The sequence below is a fragment of the Spermophilus citellus genome, assembly GCF_964194105.1.
Source record: "Spermophilus citellus genome assembly, chromosome: 2".
In the NCBI taxonomy this organism is placed as follows: Eukaryota; Metazoa; Chordata; class Mammalia; order Rodentia; family Sciuridae; genus Spermophilus; species Spermophilus citellus.
Window position 1 is genome coordinate 20,224,954 of NC_138183.1, and position 22,463 is coordinate 20,247,416.

Here is a 22,463-nt window from a genome sequence, read left to right on the forward strand (position 1 = left end):
GTCCTGTCCACTTTCTCCAGGAGGAGCCTGGCTGCTTTCCTCCAGCAAGGCCACACAAGCCCTCAGAGTCAGGCGACACCGGGGGTCTCTGCCCAGCAAGAACAGTCTGGGGCAGTGGGGGTGGGAAGGGGCACCTGGAGGGGTTACTGTCCCCAGATCCCACTGGCTGGGTGACACAGGCCCTCACCCCAGCCCTTCTTGGTGCATCGGGGTGGCCGCACAGACTCGCTGTCTTCCCTCCTCTCTGAGGCCCGCTCCCCAGCTGCAGCCGGTCACATTCCAACCGAGGCACCTCCCTCTTCCTCAGGCCTGAACTGGGACCCTCCCCTTCTCTGAAGGCTTCAGGAAAGAAGAGTGTCCAGAGTGCACTCGGCCTGGGGAATGGTTAACTGCCACGTGTGACCCTCCTTCAAGGACCAGCCCTCCCACCCCCTCCCGCCAGTCCACCAAACACCGAATCCTGGCGCACAGATGGAACACGGATGAGGCAAGCCTTCCTCAGCCTGCGACTTCCCAGCCCCAGCCTCAGTCTCCCATCTCTCCCGGGAATGACCAGGTCCCGGAGATCTCTAAGGAATCTGGAAAACCTACAATGTTCAGTCCAGGGGGATCCTGGGTCTGGCTGCAGAGCTCAGGCTCGGGGGGGGCGGGTGGTTGGGGAGGCTCCCTGATACCCAACTCCCTTCCCTGGGACCAAGGTGGGCCCTGCAGGGCCAGGGGTGGCTGTCTCCCCCCAGTTGTGCCCCCAGCTGCCCCACAGATGGGGGACTGGAGCTCTCAGCTGCCCCATCTGCAGCCTGCGAAGGTGGGGGCTTCCTGCTTCCCTGCCCTACTCCCCCCCCCCCCCCCGGCCTTCTCCAGCCACTGCCTTGCAGAGAGACGAGGCCCATAGTTGACTGGAAGCCAAGCAGACTGATTCTATAAATGTCGCAGCCCAGGGAGTGGGTGCAGGGAGGGCTCAAGGATTCCCCCACATCCTCGAAGGGCTGGGGGAGTTCATGGAGATGGGAAGGTGCAGGTGACCTCAGATAAGACCCCGTGCCTCCCGAGGCCCAGGCCTGCCGTCTGTGCAGGGCAGCCCTGGGGTTGCTGAAGGCAGCTTTCTATTATCTTTGGAATTTTCTGATCTATGGAATTTCCAGCATAGAAACAGGATGGTGGGGATGGACGGCCAGAGCCCAGAGGCACAGCAACGGTCATCGCCCGGGGCTGGGCGGGACTATGGGCAGGCCTTCCCGTGACCCCAGGTTTCACCCACAGGGAAACTGAGGCCAAAGAGAGGAATGGGATTGGCCTAAGATCCCACAGCTTCTGGGAGAAAATGCTCTTGACTTCCAGAGTGGAAGGCTTTCCAACCATTTTCCCAGCCCCTCTCCCACCCCCTCGGCCAGGCACGGTGGAAGACAGAGGGGAAAATAAGGCCTGTCTCCAACCTGGGGAGCTCACTCACTCCAATAGACAGAAAACGGTGCCTGGGTCAGACTGCCCGGCTCACTTGGCTCTGGCATTTACTCTCACTTCATTCAAAGCGGCTGAAGCTCTCAAGCCTTGGGTTTCTCAGACGGGGAATGACCTTGGAACCTACTTCTCAAAGGCTCGGGAAGATGCTGTGACATCATGCCTCTAAGCAAAGAGCTCAGGGTCAATAAGAGTTTTTAGAGCATGATCCGTGTCATCCGGGGTGGCAGGTACATTGCTGCAGAAACTCTGGGGAGGGGACAGTCTTCAGAGAAGGAGGTGGCATTTGATCTCAGCCATAACTGGAGGAGCCGCTTGCAAAGGAGGGCTGCCAGGTACAGAGGAGGGTCCAAGCAGAGGTGAGGGGCTGGAGGCCTCAGGGAGAGCTTGGGAACGGAGGCAGACTGCCTGGGCCTAGAGGGCAAGGTCAAGGGGCCTCATGCTGGTCCAGACTATGAGATCCTATGGCTGGCAGGGCCCATGACACCTGTGTGTCCTCAGTTCTGGGCATGTGCTTCCTGGAAGTGTCAAAGCCAAGAGGAAATGTGGCTTCAGACAGCAGATTCCAGAGCCCTGGGCCCAGACAGCACAGGGCCAGGTCTGCAGGGAACGAGGGCTCCAGTAATTACATAACCAGAACCAGCGCTAAAAATATGCCCCAGGCCGCTACCTCTGCCAGGGCCTCACCAGGCACCCAGCGTGGGAAAGGCTGATTCAGCCTGACACAGAGGCGATGCCATTGGTCCCTGTCCCTCAGAAAGGGGCAGGCTTCCCTCTTAAGGGTCCTCCAAGTGTCCCAGAACATGAATAAGAGGCTAGACTCCAGGTCTGGATTGGAGAGATGCTGTTTGGTTTTCTGGTCCCTAAGATGAGAGTGACCAAAGGTTGGGGCTGTGGATGAGGATCAAACAGGCACCATAAATGACATGCAGGGCCCAGGCAGAGGTGCTGTTGTCACTCTGAGGCTTGGGCCAGCTCCTATCAGCCCCGCAGCTCAGCCCAGCTGTCCTCTAACCGCCCTCCCAGGACGGGGAGCCCAGCCCCTCCCTGGCAGGGCACATCCAGTTGACGTGTTGATGTGTCAACATCCCTATCCCAGGATGGCCCTGGAGAAATGGGAAGGCACACACAGCTGTCACATCCTCCCCAATAAATACGGAAGCCCGTCAGCTCAGGGAGATGGTCTTCAGGAGCCCCTTCCCCACCTCAGGCTGCAAGGGGTGAGGCCCACAGTGGGCAGCTGAGGCCCTGAGCGGTCACTGCTGTCCCATGCCGTGTTGGTCCCCAGAGCAGCCCCGGGAGCCCCAGGCCCCCGACATGCCCACAGTGGAAAGTGTGGTGCAGAGGGACGGGGAAGGGCCTGAGGAGACACAGCAAGCTGGGACTCGGGGGGCAGGAAGACGCAGGCCAGAGAGCCACCCAGAGATCCAGAGGACAGAGTGTGATCACTCACCCTAGGTCCCCGTGTGCCGGGAGGTCCAGGTAGTCCAGGCAGCCCAGGGGGACCCTGAAGAGACAAGAAGACAGTGTCAGACAGGGCCAAGTGGCAGCCAGGAAGGGCACCAATCAGCTCTGGGCATAGAAACCTGTGGCCACGGGGAGGGTCCCTGAGGTTACCTCCCTGAGGAACTCACACTCCTGGGTCTTCCAGGCCTTTCAGAAAAAGCCACCACGACTTCCCCGTCTTTGAAGCCCTCGTTCCTTGTCACCCAGCTGGCTCCGGGGGCTTCCCTAACCCCTTCCCCAAGTCCCCTCCCCTCCCCTTTAAAGAGTACTATGTTAATTGAGGAAATATCTGCTTAGAAGCCCGTTTCTCCCACCACATCATGGTCTCCTCAAAAAAAAACTAATGGGATCTGAGTCATCTCTCCTTCCCCAGGGCTCAGCCAAATGTTTGATTAAATAAAACAGCAAGAAACCTCAGAGTTCAGCCAAGTTCTCTGCAGAGCCAAAGCAGACTAGGGACTTGGCCAAGGTCACACCAAGCATTCTTGCACCCTGGAGAGACCGTGAGCTTACACACACAGGGTTTAAACCCCCCATCATCTAGTAGCAAGGTTAGGCACAGTACCACATATCACCACATAGTTGTTGCAGATCTTATGGCTCTTCTTTATTTTTGCAAAAAAAGTGGGGTGCAACATTAGGTGAAACCTCTTTTTTTCAAAAAAAAATTGTTCTAGTTGGGTGCAGTGATGCCTGTAATCCCCGTGACTCAGGAGGCTGAAGCAGGAGGATCGCAAGTTCAAGGCCAGCCTCATCAATTTAGTGAGGCTCTAAGCAACTTAGTGAGACCTTATTTCAAAATAAAAAATAAAAAGGGCTTGGGATGTGGCTCCGTGGTTAAGTGCCCCTGGGTTCAATCCTGGGTACCAAAAACAATTTAAAGCTTGTGCTAGTATTACTTAAAAATCGTTTATTACTAAACTTTGGTGCGAGATGCGGATGCGTGGAATACCCGTGAACACGTACTAACGCAGTGGCCATGATTCCATGGTGAAACACGGTAACCAGCCTGAGCCTCGAGAAGGAAACACACTCCCCACATGGGCTGTTTCAAGGATGACGAGACTGTCAGTGTCTACCACAGTGTGTGGCACATACTGGCACTGGAGTGTCCCATGTCCACCCTTCACCGTGCCCCCTGCAGCCTGCCTGCCTCCACTCTGTCCTCCACACAGCCTCAGTCCCTTTCCCAAGCCACTCCCTTGCTCAACGACATTTAATGGCTCCTCATTTCCCACAAGAGAAAGGCAAGTTGGGCATTTAAGATGCGCACCTGCCGGCCCTCACCTCCCTTCCATTCCCACAGAGAGGGAGGAGGTGAGCAGACTAAGCACGCCCTGGGCTCAGCTTCCTTCCACTCCTGATTTTCAGAGCCGGGGACTCTATGCAATCCCGTCCACCTGAGTCTCCAATGTTCCCCTTTAAAATGGGTCCAATCGCTCCTGCCCCGTCCACCCCAAGGAGCAAACAAGCATTAACTGCAGTGCCTGGTGTGATGAACTGAGCCCGAAGCCTTCGAAGGAAGCCAGGCTTTCGAGGATGTGTGAGGCCTGGGGAATTCATTTGTTTCAAATAACCATCAGCGAGATTCCAGGTTTCCTGCCCAGAGTTAAAATGGGCCGCGTTGAAAACTCAGCCCGCTCTGATGGTAATTAATCCCGACCTCACGCTGGGCAGCCCGGCTGGCCTGGCCTGGGAGCACCACGTGCTTGCCGGCCCATGAATAAAACCCAGAGAGATCCAGACAGGCAGATACGGGCACCAAGGCCCCGCGGTCCCAGGGGAGGGAGGAAAAGCTGCTGCCGGATCTCCAAGGAGTCCCAGCGGCCACTGCACCTCTGGGTTCCTCCAGCCAAGCTGGCACTCGGGGCTGGGAGGACGGACTCTAGTCCCACACCCAGGAGGGTCCCAAGGGCTTGGGATCGGGCCAGTCCACCCTCCGGTCCTCCCAAGCTGGCTTGGGTTGGGGCAGCAGAGTGCAGTGTGGGGGTCCTAGGCTCACGCTGGGCAGCACCACTTCCCAGCTGCATGTTCCAGTCTCCCAGGCTGGCTTCCCAAACTGTCAGATGAAGATCGTTGTAGCACCTACCCGCAGATAATCTATAAAACGTGCTAATCCTGGTGCCTGGCACGCAGTGAAAGCTCAGAAAATGAGTTATTTCTGTTAGGCACGCTCCTGGAACTGGCCCACTCGAAAGTTTAAGTGCCCCCCTCCCCCGCTACTGCCTCTGTTTTGGAGAGAAAGCCAAAGATGTCCCCCCTTAGAAGACTGTTCTTGGCCCAGTTCTCCCAGATGACCCAGAAATAAAAGAAAACACTGGGGGATACAGCTAAGCATTGCTGGAAGTATATAATACTCTTTCAATGGATAAAAAACCAGAGAGGGACTCAGAGAAGCAAAGTGACTTGTCTAAAGTCACACAGCTAACAAGAGGCAGAGCCGGGGTCATTGGACCTGTTCTCCTACCATGGGCAACACTATCAGGTGTGTCTCTGATGACGTATGTGGCCTTAACTAGGTCCCTCCCACTCTGTGTTCATCTGGCAAAGGAACATTCTAGAGCCTTCCAGGACAGGCACTTCCTGAGCTCTGGGGGCCAGGTAGGGAGAAGAACAGTCAAATCATTTCCACTTCACGGAGAAAGTCAAGGGCCAGAGGAGAGAGGAAGGGGCAGTTCCGGCTACGGGGCGGCCATAGCTTAAAGGCCTGGACACTCCCTCTTGGCATCTGTTCTGCCCCAGAAATGGGGGCATCCAGGCTAGAGTCTGACCTCACCCACAACATCTGCAGAGCAGACTCCGAGTGCCAGTCAGGACCCGGGACCAGCCTGGTGATGTCAGCTCACAGCCCAGCTCCCTGACATGGCAGCGCCGGCCCCAGCTGCGGGCCTGCCGAACCCTCCGCCCACCGCCAGGGCCAGGGCCAGGGCCACAGCTGTCTGCAGGCCCAAGTGCCCCTGTTAGTGCTCACTTTGTTCGCAGCCTGCGAGGGCGGACCCCCACCCCCACCCCGCGCCCCTCGGCCCTGGCCCAGCCCCTGCCTGTTCTGCACACAGCGGAACATGCTGCCGCTACTTTCCAGGGCCTGAAGCCTGAGCGGGTGGCTCCGGATGATTCACGGGCCGGGTGGGATTTTCCACTCCACACCGCAAACAACAGGGCCTCTGAGAGGGCCCAGGGCTGAGGGGGCGGACAGCGGGGGCTGCAGGCCGCCTGGGGGAGGGGGAGGAGGCCTGGGCTCTTCGGGTGCACGCAAATGGCCCCCTCTGGGCCTCCCCCAGGGTCCTGGCCTCCCACAGCCAGGCCTGGGGAAGCCCGTCCCACTGAACAAGTCCCCCCTTGTGTCCGGCTGAGCAGCCCGCCCGCCAGGCCTTGCCGAGTCTGTCCTGGCAGGCACCTCCCCTGGCAGCTGTCAGGCCAGGGGACCATTTACAGGCCTGGGATTTGGGGACAGAGTCCAGGCCTGGGTGTGCTCTCTGCTATGTGACCCTCTCGGTCTCGGCTCTGCGTCTGTACCCTGACGGGGTGGGCAGGAGGTCTCCAAGAGCCATCTCTCTCAGACCATCTGAGTTTACGATTATTCCCAAGAATAGCTGGGTCCAAGTTTCTCAATAGGAATCCAGCACTGAGTGGCCCCCTGTGCGTCCCTGGTCTCCCAGGGCCTCTGGGCCTCGATTTGCTCAGCTGTGAAATGGGGATGGCGCCCTGTGTGTGCATGTGGTCGTTCTCCTTTTGCCCTCAGATCCATTCTGACCCTGGGAACCAACCCCCCACCAGCTGACCCTGGCCCCCTTGCCTCCAGCAGATCAGCCAATGGGAGACCCAGGCAAGTCCAGACACAGGGAAGGGGACATGTCATTTCTCCTTGCTTTGCTCTGCTGCGGCTAGTGTCAGCTCTCCCAGGGCTGGAGAAGGCCTCCCCCCCAGGACGGTCAGGCCTGGGTGTCAGGACCACATCCTGTAGGACCCAGCTTCCTCCCAAGCTGCCTACACCTCTGTAAATAGCCTCCTAACCTCTGCGGGTAGCTCTGTGCCTGGCCTGCAGCCAGTGCTCCAGCAAACCACCCAGCACACAGTAGGCCTCCAAGATGGCTAAAGGCAGCCACCCCCCACCCCCGCCCCGGGGCTCTTGCAGGGGGCAAGTTTCTCAAGATCTATCCCCAGTTTCCAACCAGGAACCGCCAAGAGGATCCCGAGGCCGTGGCCTTGGGTGGGGGTGTTGCAGGAAGCAGCAAACAAGTCCAGGAGCTCGGACAGACCCTGGGCGCGGAGGTTCTGGCTCTGTGTGCCCCCCACACCCCTTCTTACTGAAGCCACAGAACCCTGGAAGGGTAAGTCACACTGTGTCCCTATTTTACATGGACAGAAACTGGGACTCAGACAGGTGACGTGACTGCCACCACGCCAGACCCCTAGAAGCCTCTCCATCAACACAGCGAAGACAGGATGGACGGCTAAGCCAGTGGGCAGCTCCCAGCCAGGCTGTTCTGAATCTGCCTGCTCCCCCGTCCTCTCGGCCTCTCACCCAGGAAGCATTCTGTGTAACCTCCAGGAGCCTGGCCAGGAGTTGGGGCAACCTGGTCCTTGAAGGGATGCATTTGTTTCTTGGATGGTCACAGAGCCTCTACTGTGAGGCCCCCAGCCCAGGCTCCCAGGGGACACTGCAATAAGAGCTGGTGCATTCAGATGCTAGAGGCCTGACGGTGGGTAATGAGGCCTAGGGCACCCCCTCCCTGTGGGGCTTCTGGGAGCTTCCCTGCAGCTCTGGGAACTGCCCTTGCCCCCCAGCTCACCTGGGCCCAGATTTTCCCCCTCCCCCTCCTGGGCTCCCACAGAGCACCTCACAGAGACGCTACCAGCCCTGCAGGCCCTGGGAACCCCAGCCTGGCCTTGGCCAGCAGCCCTGCACCCCACCTAGACCCCCACTCATGCACACTCCCCAGGGGAGACTGAGCTTGGGACGGGGAGGAACTTCCCAGTCACTCTGGAAATCAAGCTGAGATGGCCCCGCATGCTGCCCCCTGCTGCAGCTCCCTGTGTGGCGTCCCAGCCAGGCCCCAGGCTGTCCTCCAACACAGCATGTGGAAGCTATCATCCTGCAGTCCACAGAAACCGAGGGTCAGAGTGGACCAGTCACACTAGGAGGAGGTGGAGCCAGGACTTGAACCCAGGTCTGCGTGTCCCCAGAGCCAGGACAAGGTAACCCTGCTGCTGCTTAGATCCTGAAGGCCCCCTCGGGGGTGGGGAGAAGATGAAAGAGGACAGAGAGAAGGGGAGGTCACGTCACTGCTCAAAGGTGACACTGGTATCTGGGGGGAAGGAGAGAGCTGTTTGCCACCTGCCACACGGTGGACAAAGATTCTAGAAGCTTCTTGGTCCCTCCTGGAGCACAAGGGGCAGGTAGGATATGGGGCAGCACGGGGTGTAAAGAAGGGTGGCACCAAGGCGGGTTGATGTCCTCCCTCTTGCCCTTGGTGGTCAGGACGGGAGGGGCAGGAAGACCTTGGAGAGGGGCAGAACCAGAGCTCCCAGCTCCCACGGGAACCTTCTGGGCCTCCCAGCCAGGTCCTCCATCTCTCCCTCCCCGGCTCACCCACCCGTCAGACACGGCCTTTCCCTTGACTGGCTTCCACCAGGGGCCACAGGAGACGCTGGGCAGGAGGAAGTGGCTCAGCAACTTGACTCAATTCCAAAGCAGAACATTCTGTGGACACGGAGCCCTTCCTCTGAGGCCAAGGAGGAGGCCTGACCCACCTGTGAAGCCCTGATGTGACCCAGAGCCCCAAGAGGACACAGGGAGAGGGATGGAACGCACTGGTTTCCCAGTGGACAGTCTGACCCTCTTATGGGCTGTGTAGCCTTGGGCAAGTCCTGGCCCTCTCTGGGCATAGTCTCCTACCTCTGCACCTGCCTAAGTTAGAGGATTGAACTGAATAATACCTAAGCATCTGTCCACGGACCAGGTTGACCCAGTACCTGCTTTGATGAAGGAGAAGCTCAAGAGGAGGTTTAGCAGAAGGTGACCCAAAGCCCTAAGCCCCAGGGTAAAACAACAATTTGAGCCTAAAATAGGCCCCAAAGCCAGATTCTATACCAAAAAAAAAAAAAAAAGTTCCTCTTCCAGTTCTGCTCATCTAGACCTGGCCTCCCCTGCTCCATACCTCATGTGGCCTTGGGAGGGAGAGCTGGCCTCCTCCACTGAGCTGGGACATGCTGTGTGGCCACAGCAGGAACCCTGGGCCTCCCCATGTGCTGTTGAAGGGAAGAGTTCACCCGCTTCTGACCTCACCGCGGCTTGGGAAGCTGAGGTGTCAGTGCCCAGGGCGGCCGGGACCAGAGGCGGGCTGCTTGGCCTGGGGGTGAGGAGTTCCTCACTCTCCCCTCCCTCCACTGCCAAGTTCAGAACACGGAACTCCAAGGCACGTTGACATAACCGCATTGCAATGCATCGCCTTCCATACGGTCGACAATATGGTTATAATAAAGGCGGACTCTCTGTCCCCTTGGAGACAGGCTGAATAAATATTATTCCTAATGATTATTAAAACTCATTAAGTGTGTTTGTAAGGCCTGGGAAGTCCCCGCGCCGGCCACTGTCTCCACATGGTAGGGAGCCCTGACTTCCAACACAGCCCAGGGGGAGACCCCGCTTTGGGAGGGAGGGTGGAGGCCACCGACTGGAGGCCATCTCCAAGGAAGGAGGAGGACAGAACAGGCCCGAGTCTTCTGGAAACTCCATCCCACCACTCCCCACCCGGAGGAATTGGCCTCCAGCTGCGGGAAGGTCGTTGCCCCTGGAGACGGTCCAGGCAAGCCAGAGGCAGCGACCCTGAGACCATCTCCCGTACATGGAATGCTCTCCCTCATCCCTTCCTGTGCGCTCTGGCCCCTGCTGACCTCCCTCAGCCCCAGCTCCGCTAGCAGGGCCTGCAAAGCAAATGCCCACAGGTACTGGCCAGACAGCTAATCGTGATGGGTGACAGGCCTGGTCTGCTGGCTCAAGTGGGAGGAGTGGGGAGCCTCGGTGACAGAAGGTTTGTCCTATCTAACAGGGCCGCCCATGGGTCCCTCTACCACCCACGTTCCAAGAGAAATTGGTCCCCAAGACTTTTATAAGACATCTCTCACAGTTTTAAAATACTAGTCACTTAGTAAAACATACCGCACACGCCAAACCAAACACATCCAGAGCTACTCACAGCTGACCTCTGCCCCCAACTCCCAGACTGCCGCAGAGCCTGCTGTCCTGAGAGCCAGCGCTGAAGGACGCTCTGCTGCTCACTTAGCTCGCTCGGCCGGACCCGGGGCCAGGATGTCAATGGCTTTCCTGAAGCCACTAGACCTTAGCACAGGTCAGCATAGAAAGACCTCGGACCTGGGCCAACCAGAGCTCAGGGCTGCCCCTACCTGGGCATGGCTCCAGACCCGAGTCTGGCTCAGTGGACAGGAACCTGCAGCAGGATGTGCAGAAGGAGCCCACGGCCCGGAGGAGTCGCCCAGGGTTCCAGTGACGACTCTGCCACCCCTGCTCCCCTGCCCTGCTCAGGAGCAGCCTCTTGACCAAGCTGCCCTCTGCCCTCCGCTGGATGCAGCACGCACCCCACCCACACTTACCGGCAAGCCACAGTCTCCCTTGGGCCCTGGAAGCCCCATCAGCAGGGGGAACGGTGTGGGTCCCTCCAGGTGAACGAAGGAATAGCCGCTGCCCGTCGTGGGCCGGGCACCGGAGGACAGGACTCCCACGGGGGCCGAGACCAGGGCCGGGGTGGTCTGTCCACTGGGCGGGGACTGCCTGGGACTGGCCCTGGTGGTCAGGTCATTCAACAGGACATCCCCGGCTGCCTTCCCAGGTCTGAGGGGGACGGGCTTCTGGGGACCGCTCTTGGGTCCGGCTTTCTTGGAGGTTTCTGATCCAGTGGGTTTCTTGCTTCCGGCGGAGACGGAACCAGGAGAGCGAGTGGGGGGTACAGTTCTGGGATTTCCAGTGCCCAAGACTGAAGCCACCATCGTGGCTGGTGGCCGAGCTGCTCTGGGAGGGCCAGGGATGGTGGGCGGCGGAGGTCTGCGGGTGGCGGTGAGGGCAGAGGCTGGCCTCCTGGCAGGGCTGGCTGGCCTGGCCTCAGCCGGGGCTACTGTGGAACGGGCAGTGGGAGGCAGGGGCCGGGTGCTGGGGACCGGAGGCCGGGCCACGACAGGGTTCCTCTGGGCTGGCTTCGCAGTGGGATGGGGGACTTTGACAGGACCTGGGCGGGGAGTGGGCGGCGCGGGCTTCTGGGTGGGTGGAGCTGTCTTAGTGAATGAAGACAGAGCAGCTTTCTGGGTAGGATGAGGGCTTTTCTCAGGGGCAATTGAAGGAGAAAGGACAGAAGGCTTGGTGGAGGGACTCTTAGGGACCTGGGTGGCTGTGACTGGCCATGGTTGGGAAGCCGAGGGGTGAGTTCTGGTGGAGCCAGACAAAGAGGCCGGGGGCAAGTGGGCAGGGGCTTTACTGCCTGACTGTTTGGCAGGTGGCGGTGGGGTCCGGGCTGGGCCTCCCACAGGGACACGCTGGTGAGGATCTGAGGGGCTAGTTCTTTGGGGTTGGGTGGGCCTGGCGGGAGCCACTGTCACTGTTGGCCCCCTGCCGGCTGGCCGTGACCCCAAGGCAGGCATGGCAGTGGTCAAGTTCTCCAGGCCTAGCAGGGCCAGGTCACTCTGGAAGGTGAAGGGTCTGCTGGAGTCTTGGGGATAGAGGGGTCGCAGCTGGGGCCAGTCCAAGCCAGCCTGTGCACACTGCTTCCTCAGGTGGGCGCAGTAATTGTGAGCGACCCGCGTCACGGGGTGGATACTGAACTGGCAGAGGGCCCCTTCGAACTGGACAGCACGGGAGCTCATCTTCCCAAAGAGGAAGGTGCCCTGAGGGTCAAGCGTGGGATCTCTGTGGAAGGGCAGCGGGACAGGCACCCGGCGCTGCCCGCAGGCCGTCACCAGAGTGACCGTGCGGCCACGGAGCTCGAGGGCCAGGTGGTGCCAGCGACCATCGTGCACGTCCAGGTCGAAGGCCACGGAGCGCCGAGGCCCCAGGTGGACCACGGTCTTGCCTGGGAGGAACTGTAGGCCCAGCTGCAGCTCATGCCTGCGGCTGCGGACGGCGAAGAGGAAGGCGTGGTTCACCCGGTGGGAGCAGAGACTCAGCACCAGAGCCAGCTCCGTGCCCAGGGCCGCGGGGACCAGGGCGGCCGTGGGGGCCTGCAGCCGGGCCCTCTGCGTGAAGATGAAGCCCGACTGGAACGGAATGACCCCTGGGGTCGCGGGGCTCCGGCCACCCCCTGGCTTCGTCCAGCTGAGGCCCAGCCGCTGGAGGACGTCCACATCTGAGAGAAGAAGGGAGAGGACATCTGAACATAGCGCTGTCCCCTGCCAGGGGCCGAGGGCGCTGCACTGGGGCTATCAGGCACGCACCGCGACCCCTTGTCAGGCTGCATCGTCCCTATCACAGCTGAAAACACAGACCTCCCGGTTCAAATCCCGGCCCTGCCACTTCCCGACCCTGTGGCCTTAGTGCCTCAGTTTCCCCACCTATTAAATGGGATAACAGGATCAACCTCAGAAGGACATATGACAATTCAGTGAGGGAACACTCTTTTTAAAAGAGTCTGGCACAAAATAGCAAATGATAGCTGCTAATACCTAAAGTCACGAGGGCCACCACCCGCAAGTGTCCAGTGTTAAGGTGTCCTTAACATCAATGACACATTTTACAAAGCCACCTCCTCCTCCAGGAAGCAAACCCCTACGTGAGGGGCCACAGTGACAAGAAGAGACCTGTCCCCAGAGCTTGGTAAAGGGAGTCCAGGGGACTGACTGTCTCACCACCCGCCTCCAGGACCTGCCTCGTCTCCCCCCTGCAGAGGTCTCTGCCTGGGTGGGTGGGGCAGACTGAGGAGCTGACCTCAGCCATCAGAAAGGTGACGTGTGCTGACCCTTCCCCCAGCGTGGCTTTGAAGAGAGCAGGAAGACTCAGGTATCCCTGCAACCTCTCTCCTCTGGGGAAGCGTGTGGACATCTGACTGTGGTCACATCTGCCCCGTAATTATGTTGGCGGGATTTGTCAGAGGGAAAGGAAAGTTCCGGAATGTTTATGGACAGCCTTCCTGACCTTCCCTCTCCCGGGTCACTTGATCTCCTGCAGTCGGCTGAGCTGCCAGCATCTGCAGAAGCCGGCTCCCAAGCTCCGACTCCATCGGGGTCAGGGCCTCGGGACTCTGCCCAAGTGTGCTGTCCCATCTCTGTGCGAAGGCCATGTCGGGGCTGGGATCCAGCACCGGGCACTTAGTCGGGTCTCAGTTAGCAACTGTGAGATGGATGGAGTGGTGGGGTGGGGGGCGGAGGGCTGGGCCACTGTAGAACACAGAACTCAGATCTGGCTGCACTGCCCCGGGGTTCCGTAGTGGGCTCCAGAGGCAGCAAGACGCACCTGACCAGACCTGCTGGGAGCCCGGACCCCGAGCCTCAGTTGCCCCTGCTGAAGACCCAGGCAGAGTGCCTCACCCTAGGGCTCCCGGAGGGACGAACTGGCCACCTTCCCCACCATCCTGTAACTCTGCTCACGTCTGTTCCTGAGCCCTGGGCCTCGATTCCCTGCCGGGAGCACACGGGAGCTGGACCAGCCCTGGAGACAGGGCCCTGGTCAAGGGTGTTCTAGGAAGAACTGGAGAGCTCGGGCTGACTGCACAGCTCTTGGATTTAAGACCCCGTTCTTCCCCAGGACTCCAGGGCCTGCTCTTCACCTCCAGTCTCCTTCCCTTCTTTCTCACACCTTCGCCTGTCCCAGGCTCTAAGGTGACATAAACCATGGCTTGGGGTGGACCTTGTTGGTCTGAAGCAATGGAACCCTCTTATCATCATGGAATACTTAAAACAGGAGGAGCCACTGGGTGGGGGTGAGGTGGGGGACAGCAAGCCACCTCGTCCCGCCCCAGTCCCACCGTGACAGCCCCGTGCAGTGCGTCCCTCCCCACACACCAAGCCCACGGCCCAGAGGACCACAGCTGGCCAGGGAAGGCAGCCTGCAGGAGGCATTCCTTCTTATCCTCTCCAGGTGGGTTTCAAAGCCAAAGACCAGCCTGTCTCCAGGACCCCCAAAGACCTTCTATAGCTAAGGGACAAAGTCCCAAACTCTGAGACCGGAGTTACAGTGAATCTCTGGCCACTGCAGAGAGGAAAGGGCAATGCTGCCCAAACTCTTTGGATGAACAAAATCATTTTTAAAAATGGTAAATGCTTTCCATGCATGTTTTCTCAACTGACCCAACAACCTGTGAAGGTGGACCCTTTACCGTCCCCGCTCCATAGCCGGGTTAGATGGAACCACTTGCCCGAGAGCAAACGGCTTATCAAAGGCGCATCTGGGGCTGGAATCCAGGGCCCCTGACCCCGGGGTCTCTGTTCTTAGACACTCTGCTCGACTACTCTGGAGCCGCCCAGATTCACTGGAAGGCAGAGTAGAGTCACTTCCAGAATCCCGTCAGGGGGGAAGAGACGGGGGACAGGGAATGAATTCAGCCCAAGGCCAAGATGGAAGGGCCCGGCCAGCTGGCCCCAGCAAGATCCCTTTATTACATAAACCTGGCTCCACACAGCTCCGGCTGCTCCCCAGGCCCCTCGGAGCCTGACTCAGGACTCTGGACAGCTGTTCACCTACTTTGTGGGGGAAACAGCAAGCTTGGAAAATATGACATTTGCACAAATGTTGCTGCCCGGTATTAGTCTCTTCCGGGCATGGACCTCCCTCCCAAGGGCCCAATCCCTGCCCAGGTCAGGCCACGGGGACTCCCAGAGTGCCCGCTGCCTGCCCCAGAACACAGGCAGGCGTGGAGGAGGGGGAAGGGCAGCTATTTTAAGAGGCTTTGTGGCTGCTTGACAAACAGATGTGGGAAAGGTTTCGATTTCCGTGGGCAGCTGTGTAGCCGGCCCACTGCCGCCCTGGTCCCCTGAACAGCTCCTCAGCGACAGGCGGGAAGGGAGGATCTCACGGGAAGCAGAGGGTGGGATTCCAGGCTGAGAGATGACAATTGTGCACTTACTGTCTCCTGAGTGTACCCACTGGACAGAGAGGGTCACCTGAGGCTCATAAACCAAAGTGCCTCATAGAGATCTGCCCCAGACAGGGCCGTGAGAATGTGCCTGTGAGTGACCCTGTCTCCTGAGGGAGAGCCGAGACACAGTCCCAATCAGGGGCACGGGCAGCCCCTGAGTCCTCAGGCCCCTTCCGCCCTCCTTTGTCTCCCCTGGACAAAGAGAAGAGAGAATTACCTTCAGGAGCTCCTTGGGTGGAGGCCAGGTGATAGGCAGAACAGACTAAGATCCAGGCGAAGAGAAAGCCCCTAGGGACAGCAGACAGCACACACAGTCAGCTTCCGCCCTCCGCCAGACCCGGCAGGGAGCCGGTGGCCCAGCCCCCGTGCCACCCAGGGCTCCCCTGTAGAGGTGCCACCCAAGCCCCCAGGTCCCTGGGCCCAGGCTCTGGAGCAGGACCTGCCTGCAGGGTATCAACGCCCCCACCAGCTCCACAGACAGCTAAGCCAAGGTCACGGGGCAGGAGGACTTGCGCTGGGTGGCAGGAGACCCAGGGACCAGCTCAGAGCGGGTGCACTGAGCAACCAGGAGCCGTCTCTCCCCACCCTGGGCCTCAGTCTCCATATCTGCACGGCCTCATGATCTTGAGACCCTGCCAAAGGCCCCTGCCAACGGGCGACAGAGCCAGAGCAGAAAGGAAGGTCAAGTGGCAAGGCCCGACTTGACCATTTGAGTGGCCACTGGCCTTCAAGGGCAGGGGAGAGAGAGACCCCTTTCCCAGGCCCAGCACTGGGAAAGGCAGCTGCCCACTGACTTATGCAGATGGAACATGGGAAACCAGGAGACAGGAGGCTGACCCAGGTGCACACCGGGCCCTGGGGCTTCTCAATGGGTGACCCCAGGGCAAGTCACTCAGCCCCTGAGCCTAGGTTGTCCCCAACCCCTCTCTCTCCTAGGCAGGCATGAGGATGAACTCAGTGCCCGCATGTTAAAGGCTCAGCCTGTCAATAGTCACAAAGGCCATCCCCCCTTCCCTCCCCCCCTCCGCCGCCAGCCCTGCACTGAAGCCAGGAGAGCTACAGGTCTGCTCAGGGGCTCCTGCCAAGACGGGCAGAGGCAACATCTGATTTCACCTTCCTGTGCCAGCAGCCACTGGTGACACCTGAAGCCACTCAGGGTATCTGATCCCCAGGTGGGCAGAGGGGAGGGCGGCACGTGGCCAGAGATGGCCAGGATGCAGGCAGAGAGAGCTGGGCCAGGTGGGTGGGGAGGGCTAAGGCTGGGTGGGCAGACCAGGGTCCGTTTCCAGCTAGGACGGTGTGAGCTGGGGAGCCCCGAAATCCAGGAAACCCGCCTGCCAGAATGGCCATCCGACACCCCAGACCCTGGGCCCTTTGGAAAATAAGCTCAGCCTCCATTAGTTTTCCCTACTTTCAAATTTAATAGCGATTCCCATCAACGGCAACCATAACTTGGGCGCTTTGGAAGACACTGGTGCTTCTCCACCCACAGCCATCCCTCCATCCTGCAGTCACATGTGGACACAGACTTCAGAGGACTCCAGATGAATCTGGACAAGCCTAAGCCAATTCTGGGAATGGCATGCATATATTACTCAAATATGGCCAATGAGATGGGAGTGGTGCCTGTTGGGAACCTCAGGAAAGCGCTTCAAAAGGACAAAGAGGTTTTCTTCTAGCCTCTGTATGTCATTGAGTGAGGACATCCAACTTGGAGTTGTTGCAGCCATTTTGCACATGTGAGGTAACAAGCCTCGTGTACAGATGAGGATAGCAGAATGGAAAATAACACGTTGAGATGCTGAATTAACCAACCCTAGCATTGCTCTTCCTTGGGGCCTCTTAACATGGGAAGCAATAATCCCATTATTATTTAAATCATGCTGAATTGGCACTTCCCTTACTTGGAGAAAACTCATTTGCCCGCAAGCCGGCTGGAACAGCTCCCAGGTGCTGATGATGGTCCCTTTGCACATCCTGCTCCATCAGCTGGACCCTGTTCTCTGCCTGGTCAGTTCCCACACTTCCATTAGCTCCCAACTTGCTGTGCTCTCTGAGTCACACCACACCCACATCAAGTACTTGGTCACCACTGTCCACTTCCCTTCCTAGAAGACGTCCCCCAAGGGCAGAGTGAGCTGGCCTGTTCCCTCGTCCACGCCTGGCAGACACATGGGAAGTGTCCAGAGCATTCTCACGGGATGAATGAAGATCAGCTGGAATCACAGGGCTCTGGGCCTTGAAGTGTCCTCCCAGCACCTTCGTCCGGCTCTGCTCTGGCTTTCCCAGCCCTCTCCCCCCCACTGCATGGCCTGCCCTCGGGCTCACCAGGGCAATGGTAAAGGTCAGAGTGCCCAGGTGCCCAGATGAGAAGGGCAGGGTAACCCCCTGCAGACCTCCCACGCCAAGCCAATGGCAGCCTCATTGGTGCTGGGAAGGATCACAGTGGCCAGAACCTGCACCGACCCAGAACTTCCCAAGAGACATTGTTTAATTTGGCATTGGAGAAGACCAAGGTGGGGACGCGGGGACAGGCACCTCCCCGTCAAGGCTGCTCTGCACATAGCTCCTTCTTCACTACTGCTTCCTACCAGGGACATCCTCCAGGATACTGTGGCCAGATGGACGGGGAAGAGCTGTCCCCTGCATCCTGGTCTCGACAGCCCCCGCGGCGCGCCCACACACCAAAGGCTCTGAGAAGTCCTGCAGCAAAGCAGTACCCACACTCGCTGCCATCCTGCAGCCCCCCAGGCCAGAGGACCCGGGAACTCATTTGTCCTGAGAATGCCTTCTCAAAGGACATTGCTCTTCTTCGCCTTTCTGAGTCCCTGCCACCCCTTCGTCTCTGTCACTGTCCCTCCAAGCCCCTTCTTCTCCTGGACTCTCCATGCACCAGCCCTTACTCCGGGCATCCTTCCCTGTGCCCTGCCACATCCTCCCTCCTCAGAATGTTTCCCAGGCTGACAAAGAGAGGCCAGGCGGGAGAGAGGAGCTCAGGGACACTCATGTCCTCCCCGATGGATGGCTCTGGTGTGGCTAAGGCAAGACGATGACTCTTTAGAAACCGGAGGGAAAGATTTTAAATCCTCCAAGCTCAGGAGAAAGAAGACTGGGGTGGGGATGGAAGGGAATCTCCTCTTTGGCTAACACCATGGCCTCTAGCCTGCAGACCAGCCGCCCATTCATTCCCCTCCGCAAACACACTGCCCTGCTCGATGGGTGCACCGACCCACGACTCCCCAAGGGTAGAGCACATTTGAATAGGAGAAGGTCCTTAAAGATCACCCAGGGGCCAGACTCCTATCCCCTGAGAGGAGAAACGACTCCTCCACGCCACAGACCCCACTGGACAGTCTCCGGAGGAGAAGAAACTGGAGGCCTGTGGGGCCTTCCTGCGTGCCAGAGACCACAGTCCCTGCCTTCACCAACAGGAGCAGAGACGTAGCCAGGGAAGCCAACGAACCATCTAGTAAGTAAGCTCCGGGCCTGGAAAGTTGGCTCCCAGAGGCCCTGCTGCTTCTTCCCTCCGGTTCCAATCCTGTTTAGCTACTGCGAATAAGGCTGGTGCCGGCGCTGGCTCGGGCTGTGTTCTAGCAGACTTCTGTTTCCACCACCGCCTGTGGGCCCTGGCTCAGCAAACCCCGGGCTCCAGGATGTCGGGAAGACTCAAGCGCAGGGGCCAGGGAGGACAGGAGGTGGCCCTAAGCACAGCTACAGGAAAGGGGCCCCAAGAAGGGCACCCAGCTGTTCCTGTCCCTTGCGCCCCCCTGCAGCCCACCCGTCACGGCTGCTCCTGGACAATGAGGCGACCAGAACCTGCACCCTGTCTGGACGGTCTTTCTTCTGTCCTGGTCACCTGGACACGCACAGGACCCAGAGATCCACCCCAGCTTAACATTCCGGGAAGCTCAGAGCTCAGATCTGCAAGAAGGCGGCCCTGGGGACACTACTCCCGCGGGTCAGCTGGGAGCCATGGTGTGGCAAGGGGGTGGCCATCCTGCCTGCCTCCGTGGCACAGCCAGACCTTGTGTGCCCAGAAGGCCACACCCAAAGTCCTTTCTCCATACCTTACACCTCCTCCATGGGCACACAGACAGGTCATCAGTCTGGACAGGATGCAGCCCAGAACTTTCCCATTGACTCACACACCCATTCAAGAAGTGAGTAGTAACACAAATAACAGCTGCCATTTTTGAGGACTTACTACATGTCAGGCGCTGTTCTGAGCTCTTTTACAAGAACACTGTCGGTAGCCATCCCCAAGCCCTGCCAGCTGGAGATGGGCATGCCCCTTCGTGGATCAGAGAGGTGAGAGGCTTGCCCAAGCTCAGGGTTCAACCTCGAGTTGGCCGGGTTGCAAGCCCCCTGAAGTTAGCCCGGGAGGCTTCCCTACCACCCTCCACCACCAAAGGGCTGGCACTTCCCCATGACAGGCCAGGCAGTGAGGGCATCAGAGGATCCCTGACGCAGAGATGGGGGAGCAGATCGGCCAGCAAAATAACAGGGAAAGTGTTCTCAGGAAGGGCAGAGAAAACGGGTGACATTTTGAGGCTGGTGAGACTGTGGAGGGACCGCAGGGCTTAGAGAAGCAGAGGAAGGGAACATGTTCTGAGTGCAGAGAGGAAAGGCAGACAAGCAGGGGGCGGGGATGTCATGGCGCTCACTCTGGTGACCGGTGGGGGAGCAAAGCTGGGAGGCACACGAGAGTCAAAGGGCACAGGACCCACAGCCAGGGAGACAGGGGGAGGCAGGAGCTGGCCTCAAAGCAGTGTGACTGCTCATTTGCCCAAAGCTTGGGCTGGGTGCTAGGGTGCTTGCCTGGCACAACTTCTCTGCCCAACCGCTGGCATCTGCCCTGGCTCAAGGTCTTCTGGAGAAAATGAGTCAGCACCCCGCTCACTGGGGCTGTGTGCGTGTGTTGCGGTGGGGGTGGGGGAATCTCAACCAGCCAGCTTTTTCCAGGACATGGGGAAGAAGGGGGGGCATCATCCCCCTGATTCCAACTCAGAGGGGCGGGGCATGGCGGGCCGGGGCGGGGCTACAGCCCTGACCAGCCTCCTGGGAGAGCCCTTTGGGTCCTGCAGGATCCAAAGACCGCAAGTCCTGTGTTTGAGCCCCAGGCCACAGGGCCCAGGGCTGCTCCCAGCCTCGCTCACTCCCACACACACCCACACGAAGCGACTCGCCCTTGCACACCCTCGCTCTCTCCCAAAACTTCTGCACAAGCTGGGAATCCCAGCCCCTGGGTGCCAGCTGTGCTCAGCCCCGCCTCGGAGATTCCCTGCCCTCCTCTGGCCTCGGTCCCCATCTGTACAAGAGGCTGGATTTGGTGATCTTCCAGGGCCCTTTCTGCTCTGACACGCCGGCTCTCACTTTCTCTCTCGCACTCGGGAGAAGGACAGGAACTAAGTGCTCCCCCGAGAAGCTGAGAAACAGACACCCAGACACACACACACACACACACACACACACACACACACTTCCAGAAACGCGGAGACGTGCAGAGCCACACAGACACTGAGTCGGGAGCAGAGCCCCCGGACCCGGAGACCGAGAAACGTGTCCACAGCCTCACAAGAACCGATGGAACCAGAGACGAACGGACTCGGACATGCAGACACCGAGCCACTGGAACACACCGAGACCGCCCCGAACAGAGATCCTCTCCTCCCCCAAGTGTCCCCAAAGTTCCCACTCTGCAGGTCTCCTGCCGGGCGCTCCCCGCACCACCACCCACTCCCGGTTGGCTCCACACCGACCCTCTGGGCTGGTCCCCGCCCCATAGGGACCCGGCAGCAGAGCCCGGCGCTGCAGGGCAGGCAGTGCTCGCCAACCCTCGCCCGGCTGGGAGAGCAGCCCCTGTTAACCCCTGGAGTCCCGCCTCGCGGAGAAGCAGAAAGGGACAGGAAGCTGACGTTCCGCTGGAAGCGTCCGGCGCGGCGGGGAACCCCAGCCCTCTCCAGATCCCAGCAGCAGGAAGCTGGGGAGGGGGCGTCCCCGAGCTCATACTCACCCCCCGCGTGCCGCCGCCACCGCTGTGCCTTGGGCCCCCAGCGCGGATCCCGCTCCCATGGCAGGCCCCTACTTCATGCTCCCGAGCCCGGGGGGCAAGTGTGGGCGCGCCCCATGGGGCCGCCAGCCCCCGGCCCCGCCGCGCCAGGCCGGCTCAGAGCGCGCGGCCCCCGCGCCCCCAGCGCAGCCCTGCGCCCAGGGGCGCTCCAGCAGGCGGGCAGCGCGGCCGGGGCCCCGCGGGCGCCCGCGCCAGGCCCATGGTCCCAGGAGTCCGGGCGCAGTGCTCGCCCCTGCCTCGCTCTTTTTCTGCTTCCACGGAAAAGGAAGAAGCAAGAAAAAGAGGGAGATGATCAAACTTTTGGAGGCGGGCTGCTGGCGGTCTCTGGAGGCAGAGCAAGGCCGGGAGAGGGCGCGCGGAGGGCGGTGGAAGCTGCCTCCCCGCCGGCCTGGGGGAGGAGAGGAAAAGGAAGGATTTGGGGGAAATGAAGGCGATTTAAAGTCTCGGCCCGCGGCAGCTCTCCACCTTCCCCCTCCCCGCGCCGGGCCGCCCTTTCCTGCCCCCTGCTGCCCCCTGCCGGCCGCGGCCAGGGACACAGCCTCAGCCGGCCCGCCACGGCCCCGCTGGGACACCAGCCCCCTCCTCCTTGAAAAGATGGGGAAACAGATTCACGGAAACAAGAGATCGCCCAAGGCTGCACAATGATTGACGGCAGTACCTGGATTAGGAATTTCTGACCTGTGAGACTGCAGATCCTCAAATCTACGGGGCGGTTTGGAGGAAGAAAGGGGACAGATTCTACTCCTGAAAGAATCTCAGAGTTTCAAGGACAGAACTGGGAACAGGACTTGGAGTCCAGACTCCCACAACAACCAGTGTTTTCACCCCCGACACCCACCAAAAAGATTGCTTCACCAGATTCTGAGCTCCCGGGAGAAAGAACGTGGTGGGTGGGCGTGTTTGTGTTTGCTCACCCTCCTCTCCCCTGCAGCTCGGTCAAAAACGGGGATTTAACCCCCGCAGAGTGGAGCAGACACCCTGGGATCCCACACTGGAGCGCAGAGCTGCACGCCTTTGCCTGCCGCCGGTAGATTCTCACATCCCCAACCCCAGGCCAGCACTGAGACTAATCCCCACCCCCACCTCCACCTCTTTGGGCAGACGAAAACACATACACACACACACACACACACACACACACACACACACACACCAAATTCAGATACACGCTCACACTCATTCACATGCAGGTATGCAGCCATGCAACTTAGGCTCACGTAAAAAACACCCTGGGATGTCTGGATTCAGCGCACACTTGTGCACAGGAGTGTTTGCACTCACTTAAATACACCCTGTGCTGTCCATATCCTCCTCAACGTACACATCAGCGCGCACACCGCACATACACACTC

The 22,463-nt window shown here is 59.6% G+C and overlaps 1 protein-coding gene across 3 annotated transcripts in view; it reads right to left on the reverse strand.

The window, feature by feature from the left end:
* The window catches only part of COL27A1 (collagen type XXVII alpha 1 chain), a 122,975-nt gene extending 101,469 nt beyond the window's left edge, over positions 1–21,506 (reverse strand). For 2 of the 3 annotated variants that reach the window (XM_081280124.1, XM_081280123.1), the window contains exons 1-4: positions 21,055–21,505; positions 15,259–15,329; positions 10,579–12,317; positions 2,912–2,965 (exon numbers count right to left, since the gene is read on the reverse strand). In XM_081280124.1, the coding sequence (XP_081136250.1) occupies positions 2,912–2,965; positions 10,579–12,317; positions 15,259–15,329; positions 21,055–21,113 (1,923 nt within the window). In that variant the 5' untranslated portion in view covers positions 21,114–21,505. Of the gene's footprint in view, positions 1–2,911; positions 2,966–10,578; positions 12,318–15,258; positions 15,330–21,054 lie in introns of all 3 variants that reach the window. The other variant, XR_014020458.1, reaches the window with a different exon arrangement.
* Positions 21,507–22,463: the final 957 nt, after the last annotated feature.